Source organism: Teleopsis dalmanni, chromosome 2, assembly GCF_002237135.1.
Source record: "Teleopsis dalmanni isolate 2A chromosome 2, ASM223713v2, whole genome shotgun sequence".
Taxonomy (NCBI): Eukaryota; Metazoa; Arthropoda; class Insecta; order Diptera; family Diopsidae; genus Teleopsis; species Teleopsis dalmanni.
In genome coordinates this window covers 182,826,415-182,838,052 of record NC_051847.1, presented here as the reverse complement: position 1 = coordinate 182,838,052, position 11,638 = coordinate 182,826,415, and the positions used below count along the sequence as shown (strand labels likewise).

At 24.1% G+C, this 11,638-nt stretch overlaps 2 protein-coding genes across 4 annotated transcripts; one reads left to right on the top strand and one right to left on the bottom strand.

Annotated features, from left to right (window-relative positions):
• The first annotated feature begins 694 nt into the window (after positions 1-694).
• LOC119676322 (cyclin-dependent kinase 1-like) lies at positions 695-1,790 on the top strand. The gene is made up of 2 exons (XM_038087563.1): positions 695-801; positions 1,538-1,790. Exons 1-2 carry the CDS (start codon positions 695-697, stop codon positions 1,788-1,790), a joined length of 360 nt encoding a protein of 119 aa, XP_037943491.1.
• A 2,243-nt stretch (positions 1,791-4,033) lies between these two features.
• Positions 4,034-11,638, bottom strand: LOC119684313 (myosin light chain alkali). 3 transcript variants are annotated; one of them, XM_038098330.1, is made up of 6 exons: positions 11,632-11,638; positions 10,697-10,724; positions 6,604-6,909; positions 6,024-6,110; positions 5,666-5,712; positions 4,034-4,075 (listed from the first exon to the last, which is right to left on the bottom strand). In XM_038098330.1, the coding sequence occupies exons 1-5, from the start codon at positions 11,632-11,634 to the stop codon at positions 5,669-5,671; spliced, it is 468 nt and encodes a 155-aa protein (XP_037954258.1). In that variant the 5' UTR covers positions 11,635-11,638; the 3' UTR covers positions 4,034-4,075; positions 5,666-5,668. The 3 variants fall into 3 exon arrangements, with proteins under 3 accessions (XP_037954258.1, XP_037954257.1, XP_037954259.1); XM_038098329.1 differs by lacking the exon at positions 11,632-11,638 and adding an exon at positions 10,940-11,027; XM_038098331.1 differs by lacking the exons at positions 5,666-5,712; positions 11,632-11,638 and adding an exon at positions 10,940-11,027.

Here is an 11,638-nt window from a genome sequence, read left to right as displayed (position 1 = left end):
AATATTAAAATTAAATATATTAAGACATACAAACCTTTTCCTAGATTTTTTTAATATCACTACCACAACCCGAATATCTCAGCAATTCAGATCTAACCCAATATTAATAGATTCAGATTAGCGGGGTTCTATCACAGACAAGTTATAAGTAGTAGAAAGTAGAATAAAGTAGAATATTTTTAAAAATATTGTTTTTAAAATCTCTCTGAAGTCCATTGATACACACATAAAATCAATAGAGCAAAGAGAGAATTTATTGAAATCAGAAAAGAGTTTCTATTTTTTAAATAGAAACCAATTTTGTTTCGCTCTCATTTTTATGCTTATTTTGCATGTACATATAATTTATCGTCGGAACTTTTTTATTCACACGATAACCGAACGAAGTCCCGTTAGGTGACGCCACATGTGCTTTTTTATTTTCTTTTGTTTGTTTTCAGCATTGGCAACACGGTTGCCACATGTGGTATTTTAGTACTACGGTTGCCACATGTGCTATTTTTGTAACACTATGCAAAACATCTGTTCATGAACATAGAACGAAAAAACAAAAAGGGTATTTTCATAACTGACGGGTCTAAAATTTAGACTCGAAATAGCATATGTAAGTGCTGAGTTTTCAACCAAGACTTTTAAAATCTTATAAAAATTGTAGGTATATGCACAGATATTTTATATAGTCACATCACTGCATATGTTTCTATGTAAAGGAAAATCGCCAGCCGATAATATTGGTAATAATATTGGTAATATTTGTGATGCTGGAAGTATTTCTACAGATAGCAGTAGCAGTAACCAGAAGTAAAAAATTCATATATGTACTTAATATGAATATAATTGAAACTAATTAGAACTATTTAATAAAAAAGATATACACTATGCATGGTCAGTATAGTTCGATTATTTAAATAATGAAATTGTTATGTATAAAAGGACTTCTACTGTTGTATATTTTCTGTATATTGTATTTTTTTATTAAAAGATATTAGAAAAAAATTGGACCTTTTTTACAGAAATGGTACCTTTTTGAATTAATTTTGGTACAGAAAAGTATTTTGGTAGATATCTACTCAGGGCTTGTCTGTGGTTCTTATGTATTAAACATTAAATTAAATTACATTTAATGAACAAAAATATTAGTAATATTAAAACAATAGATATATAAGATATTTTATTGATTGTTTTTTTTTTTTTTTGATTTTAATAGACTTGACACTGCCATTACATATTTTATATGTTTATTATAATTATATCATCATTATATTATAATTGTATTATAATTTTAATAATAATTTTATTATTATTTTATTATAATTATAAATTTATTACATTTTATTTATAATTACTTTATAATTTTCTTATTATTATATTATAATATTATTTTAGTTATACTATAATTTTATTATAATTATATATAATTAACATTTTGGATTAGCTAATATGTTTATATTGCTTTAAACTTGCTTATAAAATACGTATATAGTATATAAAAAAATATTTTATTTATATATTAATATATTTTTTACATACTTTCTAGAACATTAGGTGCCCCCACTGAAGACATGTGGCCTGGAGTAACCACTCTTCCCCACTTTTTATCAGAATGGGAAGTTGAGTCATCAACTGAACTTACATCGTTATCGGGTAATATAAACGACCAAGGAATCGATTTAATTAAAAAAATGATTGCTTATAATCCAGCTAGCCGCATTTTAGCAAAAGATATTTTAAAACATCAATATTTTGATGGTTTTAATCCTGAAGCCTTGTATTATTATACTGAATCATAAATTTAACTTAGAGTTTTTTATGATGTTTTGATATAATTTTTTACAAGTTTTTTATTCTGTTTTACATAATTGTAAAATTTACATAATTGTATGATTATTAAATATGTTTTTTGTAAACAATTTTAAAAGATTTTGATAATATATATCTCGTGTTTTGTTTATGCCATTATACTTATAAGGTCTGTATATAAATTTATTTTATTTAAGACTTAAGCACTAAGCAGGATATATGCTTGAATAATGTATCTAAAACGTTATGAAACATACAAACGGTGCATTGGAAGACCTCTTGTGGTACAATGTACCTGATTAAATACCTGATTAAAGCAACCGTGCTTGCTGTAGATTATAGAACGTCCAGTATCTCCCCCATATGCGCCGAATGGAATCTCAAATAGATGCTGAAGGAAACTGGAATTCATTGCATTTCGCTTAACTACTTACAAACCCTTCCATAAGTACATTATAACCCATTCAAAACATGTTGTAGAGACTATAATTAACTATTTATAGAAACAGTTATAGAAATAGCTGTTGCATGCTGCTATAAAAATTTCGTGACGTCACTAATGGTAAGTAGAGCATACCAAACGTAAACCTGACTAAAATGTATAAAATATATATATATAAAATATATAAGTGATAATAAGGTAATAAACACAACTTGCGAAAGTATTAACTAGAACTTAAAAGACTAGTTATCTTACATAACTATTAAACTATACAGGTACTAATATTTCCAGAACTAATGGAAAGAGCTAGTAGTTACTATTTTCGGGAGTAAAATGAAAAGAAGGAGAGAAAAGTTAATGGAAAGAGAAAAAGAAAATGAAAGAAAGGAAGAGCATGAAGGAGAAAAAGATAGATGAAGAAAGAGAGAGATAGAGAAGAGGATGGGAATGGAGGTATAGAACATTAATTCAGTTTAAATTAATTGAATAAAAATTATGACTAATATATAATCTATACTATACTATACATGTACTAATATCTCCAGAACCAATGGAAAGAACTAGCAGTTACTAGTTTCGGGAGTGAGAGGAAAAGTAGAAGAGAAAAGTAAATGGAAAGGGAAAGAAAGAAAGACCATGAGAGAGAAATAGATAGGCGAAGAAAGAGAGAGGGAAGAGGATGGGAATGGGGATGGAGGTATAGAACATTAATTAAGTTTAAAATAATTAAACAAAAATTATGGCTAACATATAATCAAGTCAGTTCGTTTTTGTTTTGTAGCATAGATGTTATTTGCTTTATTTTATTTTAGAAGAAATCTAATGTTCTTGCTTCAGCTTTCTTCAGTATTTATTTACATAAAATCATTATAATTTCATTAAAATTAACTCATTATGTATAAATAAGCTTATCATCATTATAAATAAAAAAATCCCTTCAATTAAAGAAAGTGTGTTATGTACATAAGAAAAAACAACAAAGTAGCATAAATAAAGCATATCAAATTTCTATATATGAGTTTTTAAATAGAAGTCATTCCAGGAGTCCTACTGCATTAAAACTGATTTTATGCGAATTTTGAAACGGCCGTTATATATGAAATTAGTTTCTGTTGTTGTTGTACGGTTCAGTTTTCACTATTTTCTCTATATTAAAAACTGTCATATATTAGAAATACTAATACGGCTTAATTTGTGCTTACTTTGCATCGCATTAGTTGTGTGTGTTTTGTGCGAGAGAGTGTATTAAAAGTGAGTGAGTGAGAGAGAGAGAGAGAGAATGTGTGTGAGAGATAGATATAATATTTATTTGTTTTAATTAAACTTTGCAATGGTAAGTTTGTCTTGTTCGTTCCAACTAAAATTCATTTTCTTGCATGTTTTTTTTTGTTTTTTTTTGTATTTTTAAACAATTTTACAACTAAAAACAGTTTTCGCTTTCTTTTCAATTTAGTAAATAATTATGCTTCACTATGCATATTTTATGTATTTATTACTATATTTTAGTATGTAAAAATGTTATTCTTTCAATTTTTTTTTATTTTTTGCATTAAAATAAAATAAAAAAAATTGTGTTTATAATTAAAAAAATGAACAACAAAATTATTTTTAAAATTTTTTTCTTTTTTGGAAATTTATAATTTAAATTTTATTTTTAAAAAAATTATTTTTATGTTGAAGTTCAATTGCAGTAGTAGTAGCAGTATCATTAATTAAATTATATAATATACGAGAGAGAGAGATGACTATAACATCTATGGAGATATGTTGCAGCTATTAATTTGTTGACAGTTTATAGCTGATCAGGTCTGTCACACATTCTGGCTAAAAATGCTGTGAAGTAAATTAAAAAAAAAATTATTCCATTATTATTATTATTGTTATTATTATTATTTATCATATTGTTCTGAATCATTATAGTAGAGGATACTTTTAAAACAAATTTTTTAAAACTTTTTAATTTAAATATATTGTTAATTATTAATTATTGAGACCAGCTTACAATAAGTTTATTGATTGTTACCGGGCCGGTAGGTCGGTAATGTGTTATGTGTAAAATTATAAAAAATTTATAAAAAATTACACTTATTAATTTGTTTTTAATATTTTAATTATATTTAATAATTAATTATAAATATAACAATTAATTAATAATTAAATAATATTTTATTTATATCTAACACAAATTAAAGTGTAATTTTTTATAATTTTTTTTAATTTTATGTGTTTAATAAATGATCTAAACCCGGTAATAATCAAAAAAACTTATTTTATAGATAGTATATTTGAACTTAAATTATCATTACCTAATTATAATAAAAAATTTAAAATTGTTTATCTATCTAAACTGTTTTTGGAGAACAAAATAAAATCGATTATACTACATAATAAATTGTATTACATATATATATATATATAAGAATCATCACTTTCTAGTTTGAAACAATATTTATATAAATGTAAATACTTATAAAAATACTATATACTTTTTTTATTAATTATAATAAATTAATAAAATGTGTTAAGTTTTTCTTTTTAAAGTCAATTTTGATGAAAGAAACTATATTTTGGATATTACTGATTATTTGATTGTTGTTGTTACTAGTTTTTAACAACTAACAACAACAAAATATTTATTATTTATTAATTACTTGATTTTTTGACGGACCACACAGCTGTTTTGAGTATTGCCAAATACAACTTGTAAGACCACCAAAATAATTATTTCATAATAAATAATAAAAATTTTGTTGTTGTTATTCACTATTGTTTAAAATACCGCCAAATATTTTTAGTTTTATATATATTATATTAATGCAAAACACTGCAAAAATATAACATACGTTATACCTGTTAATACTTTAATATGAATAACTTCAGACGACACAGCTAAACAAAGTCATTTCCAAAGTATAAAATTTTGGTCTGCTAAATCCGAAAATGGTAATACAAAAAAATTGGCGTTTTTCAGGATAATCACTGATTAAAACTTCTTAATCTTGATAGTAAAAGTTTATATATAATAATATAAAAAAAATTAATATATATATAATATATATATATAATACAAATGAAATAATATTAATAAAACATATATATATGTGTATATTTTCTAACATAATCAGCAACTACTATAAATAAAGTTTAATAAATTGATATAATTATAAAAATAAATGTATAATTAAATAACTAAATAAAATAATTATTATATTGAAAAAAGTTATTAAATATTTAAAATTATTACAAGACATACGAGTATATAGGCAATTAAATGGGTTTCGTTTTTAGTCATAACTCTTTAAAAAGTACATATACCTTACTAACATTTAACATAGAATACTTAACTTCATTATCTTACTTTCCTATATAGTTTGGAAATTTTTATATAATTTTCCTCATGTAAAAATAGTACAATTTACTTACTGTTTAGTCGAAGACGACTGGATCGCTCATCAATCTTTGGACGAATTCTGTTTTTGGTGCAAACATTCAAACGTTTTTGGACGGTGCATATGTGGTACATTACATAGGATTAAGTAAAACAAACGATTTGTTTTTTTGCAGTGCATTTGACATAAGGATGTGATTTGTTTTTTTTAAGGAATCGGATAAGGTGTGTTGTGGATACATATAACAAATAGTGACATGAAACAATATAAAAATACAAAACATATATTAATACTTGTTTTTTAATGTCTTGTTGAAAGACAATTTCATATTTCAAAAAAGAAATAATTTTATAATAAAATAAAATTATTAGTTTTATGTAGAAAGTACTTACGGGAATATGGGATAAAACCTTCATCATCCTCAGGATCCATGCAGTCAGCGAAGAGTTGCTCCACTTGTTCATCATCTAAAGCTTCACCTGTAAGCATATAATTAAAAAAATATGTTTATATTTTTAATAATTAAAAGATAAAAAGTCAGTGTCAGTATAAAAAAATTGTTATCAATTAATTGTACCCTTGTTTGCAAATTAAATTAATATAATTATTCTATTTAATTATGTATTATTTATATTTTGAAATAAATTTTTTTTACAAATTATAATTATAATAATATATAAAAGTATATTCAAAAATATTTTTAAATTTAATTTCTTTATTTTTATAAATTTCATTTAAATACGTTACGAAATATTTGAAAAAAGTAAAAAATATATAATAAATAAACACTAACATTCACGGACTTAAAAACAGGGGTCATTAAACCTCTGTATAGTATAATAGTAGTACCTATACTATTATTATTTTAATAATATTCGTAATTCATATTACGAATATATAGATATGAATATTAATTCATATCTCATATATGTGTAAGAACTTTTCTTATACATTTTGATTTCTTCAACTTACCTAATGAGAGGAGGGCGTGTTGCAATTCAGCAAGAAGCATGGTGCCGTTTTCTACTTTATCGTACAATTTCAAACATTCAATGAAATCTTCGTAGCAACCTTGATCCTTCTCTTTTTTAACTTGTGAGTAAACTGGGAGGAATTCTTCCATTGTCATTTTTTTCTCATTACGCTTCTTTGTGCCGCCCATTTTTTCAATGAGTGCCAAAGTTGGGTTCAAGTTGAGGGCACGGAGAGCATCGCCTAAATCAAAGCAATCAATGCCAACACCGGGCGAACCCATAACTTCGAATACGAATTCGACATCTTAAAAAAAAATAAGTAATATTAATTTTATACAAAGAAAGAAAAATTTATTTATTTAAAATAAAACATTATATATATCTATAATATCAATGAAACGATTAAGTATATTGATATTACAGATATGTATATAGAAACAAATAGATTGGCTTTAAATGATTATACGTGATATTTATTACTACGAAACGTTTAAGGCCTTCTTTTGATTTGATTTAAAATTTTAAAATAATTTTTATAATACAAAAATTAACTTCTCTGCAATTCTTCTTCTAAAAATAATATATTATATGCTATAAATCTATTATTTTTCAATTCTTATTTATCAATTTATTTACGATATTACACATATAATATTTAATTATTTTACAACGAGGTGTCTCTTATTTTTTTGACCATCAGAAAACTGTTTTTAGGTAATGGAAGATGTAATATATTTAAAATAGTTTCAATATGAACTATCGGAATTCCAACAATTATTTTTTTACTTTATTCATATTTTATTAAATTTAGTATTAACTTTATACGACCGTATTTGTTATATATTTAAAATAAAAACAAATAAACAGGTCTTATCTGCGATATCAAAAAATTCTCTCCAATTTTTTTGTTCCCGAATATATAAAAACAAGTATAAATACTTTTTATACCCAGAACTGAAATGTTTACTATCAATAACATTTTATTATTTATTTGTTTGTTTTTTTTATTTTAATTGTTATTTATAATATTTTATATAGGGTAAGGTATGGTATACCTTACAGATTATAATCTGTAGGGTTAAGTATACATTCTCTTTTTGGGTGAAATTTCCAGTGACTAGCCTTCACTATCATTAAGTATAGACATTTGGCAATAGACTGATGGCATGGGTCTGTAACCATGAAAGGGATAGTAGATAACTAGTGGTTTGGATGCACAATTATACAAATTCAGATATTTGAGTAAAGTATTTTATTTACTTGTAACCTATAAAAGAATGTAGCCTATTTGTGTAGACTGAATTTATTCTTAGTCTCATTGACTTTAAAACAAATTTATGGTCTAAACTAATTTAATTGATATTATCTTTGGTCTTAGTCGTTTAATTATAAACTTTTTAAATTTTAAAAATAAAAGTTTTTTGTGAATTTCCCTTTCATTTATTAAGTAATATTATATTTTAAGTATAATATTATACTTATACTTTATTTTATATATGCATACTATTGAATTTCAATCCATCATAATAAGAGCTGATAACTTTTAAGTATCTAAACCCTCTACTACTTTATGTAAAATTATTATATATATTTATATAAATCATATATTTTTTATTTGAAATAAATAAATAAATATTTATTTTAAAATCAAGGAGGCGGGGAAGGTTATGCTCTTTCACAAGAATCTGTTACTATAATTAAAGGCATTTTATATATCATATGTGTGACCTCTGATATCAGACAGATGTGTAGCAAAGCTGATTCATAATTTGCAATACCATTGAAGCATGATTATTCTATTACATATTATTTAATTAGTTATGATTAATAATATTCTTGATAAATAAATTATTCTTTCAATTTTTTTTTATTAAAAAAAATTTTTTAGAAATTAACAAATTTGATTCAGTCTATTTTGAATGTAGACATATTTCGAAAATTTTAGTATTTATTTTATATATATTTAAATATTATATAGTGTTTATATATAATAAATACTTTCACCAAGTATTTTTAAATTAATTTAATTAATAATTATTTATGTAACGAATATCCGTATTCCATGAATATCCAAAGTATTTATTTTCATATATATATATATAATATAATATATAACATTTATTTATTATAAGTTATGTTTAATTATCTTAATTTAGTTTGTACATATAAAACCATATATTAATTATTTTTATTATTTTGCTTTATTAGTTATGTTTAATTATCTTAAGTGAGTTTATAATATAACTGTTTGTTTATTTGTATATTAAAATTTGAAATGAATTGTATGGATCCAAATGTAATATATATTTTAAATAGAATTAAAAACTTTTAATAAATGGATACGTAAAAAAAAATTAAAGAAAGATTTCATGAAACATATTTTTATTTTTATAAATGAATTATTATTCATTCATTTATTTTGTTTTAATTATTATTAAATATTATTCAAGCAAAATAATAAATGTGTAAAAATTCAACGAATGCAATTAAATATAATTCTTTATGTAGTTGTAAATTATTATAATGTATTATTTTATAATAAATTTTGTATCTATTTTTTTATTATATATTTGTTTATTTGGATTATTTGATAAATGGTGTTATAATAATTATTATAATGAATTATTATGTTATGAATTTTATATTCATTATTCTCAATTATATTTATAACTTTCTTTGCAAAAAGACAATTTTCGTTTGACTCCCGAAATTCAATAATCTATTGGGTCACATTTACATGATGTGGTTTGACCGGGTAACCCTGAATAATATGGAACATGTCTCTACAATCCTACAAAATTTGTTAATACATCTTTTGCTAAGGCTTCGCTACGTAGTTTATCATGACAAATTCCTAATCAATCATTTGACATATTTATTTTAATTATATTTTAAGCAAATAAATGAATATTTAATTAAAGCTTGTATATTTTTCTTATTTATTTTATTTTAAGTAAATTAAAAATAGACAAAAAATTAATACAAAGTATTTAAGGTCAAGAAATGATAATCCAATTGGAATTTCATCTACTCATATATTCACACCCACAAAATAAAAACATTAGTAATTAAAAGAAAATTTCGGAATGGCTTGGTTTTTCTAATTCTATAATAGTATGCAGAATATAATATTTTTACAAATATATAGTTGTGTAGGTATTATCTATATATCTACAGTAATATGACACCCCGATCTCGTCGATGAAATTATTTTCGTTCGTTTCGAATACGAAGTACACACGCAATTCGGACGATAATAGCGAAAACAGAACAAATTGCCAAAATTAGAAATTTGCGTCCTCATAATAAGAATTTTATAGAGTCGACTTATATATTTATTCATGTATATTATTATGTATAGTTATTTCAATTTGGGGATTTGGGCATTACTCAATGGCAATGGCGTATACACACTTTTGTTATAGTTAATTTTTGTTTTTGTGTATTTCGTATTTTTTTTTTTTTTAAATAATTTATTTTTGGTTATCGCATAGTTCACGAATGCTATTGTATTTGTACTTTATTACGAAACATATACGATGGTTCGTTTCTGTTCGTATTGTATTTTTAAAAATAGACCATAACCGAAAGTCTAATGAAATATTGTCCATCGGTTTGTAGCACATATTTTCACTTGCCAAAGGTTTTTTTCTCGAAGAGATTTAGTTTATCGAATATTTCACAGATTTTTTTGTGTATTTTTGTTATTTTATTTATTATGTATTTCATCATACTAATATTATTATTGTCTTTATTTTTTGTTTTGCAATATCACATCGATCAATCATGTTTTATATATGTATATTATAAGCCTCCATGTGATCACCTCATAAGAGATACATTTATCTTATATAAGTCTAATATATAGGACATTTTGGAGGAATTTCACTTCATTGTACTTTTACTGTACATATCTTCAAATGTTTTATTGTTTAAATGATCACAAATTCGTTTCACACAATCGTTACACCGTAATCCATATAATATCGTTTTGAATATAATCCTTTAATTACTGTAACTTGTATAATCATTTTTTTCCAAATCTTAGGTTATGTTTTCTCAGTAGACTGTATCAAAAAATCCAAACTTACTTTCAACTTCACGCTTTGGTACATCGGCCTATTTTTAAACGGAAAAGAAATAATACAAATATTTGTATAAATAGGTTCAAGTACTTAAAATTATTATTTTTCGAAAAAGAAATATATATATATATATATATATATATACAATTATTTGCAACCCTAAACGCATGTATAATGTATATATATATATATATCTAAAAATTTTCCTTGTGATCAAAACATATTTTACGATATGGTATGTCCACTCACCATTTTGTCTGTTTAATGAGAAAAATTGAACTAACTCGCGGGTGAGCTCGGTCTCGACTGAACACTGTTCGTCCAAAGCAATTCGGAAAGGTAATTCTAAGGTGGTCTACAACTACATAGACAACTAAAAGTTTTTCTTTCTATTTTCCACATTTTTCCGATCTGTGTAAAGATATACAAACACATTCGTTTGTATAGAATAAAAACTCATTATATTTGGTATAGCTAAACTCAGTGGTATATGTGTTTTTGTGGACTTTCGTAGTTCGGAAAATTGACTAATGCGAACCGAAAATACATAGTGCAATGTATACAAAATTGTATACTGTGCTTTTTCGCTACAACATTTTTATAGCTCTTTAGCTTTCTAATGAGTTCTTTGCGTCTACGCACAGTTTCGGTTGGACTTCACCGACCGATCGACCGCCTGTTGTTGTTGAATTTTGTGAGACCATTTGTTTTTACCTCGTGTGAGTTTATATCTATTTTTAATACTTTTAGAAAAGCATAATCATTTGTGGCATTTCTAGCATATCTTCGCGTATAGTGTTGAATATCATCAAAGATTTCAATAATATTTAGAGAAATTTTTGAATATTCTGATTTTTATTTTTGCCATTAATGTTTCAGGAAATTTTTGTTAATATTTTTTTTTTTTGTTAGCTGCGCAATAGATGAGTTGCCCGTTTTACCATTTTG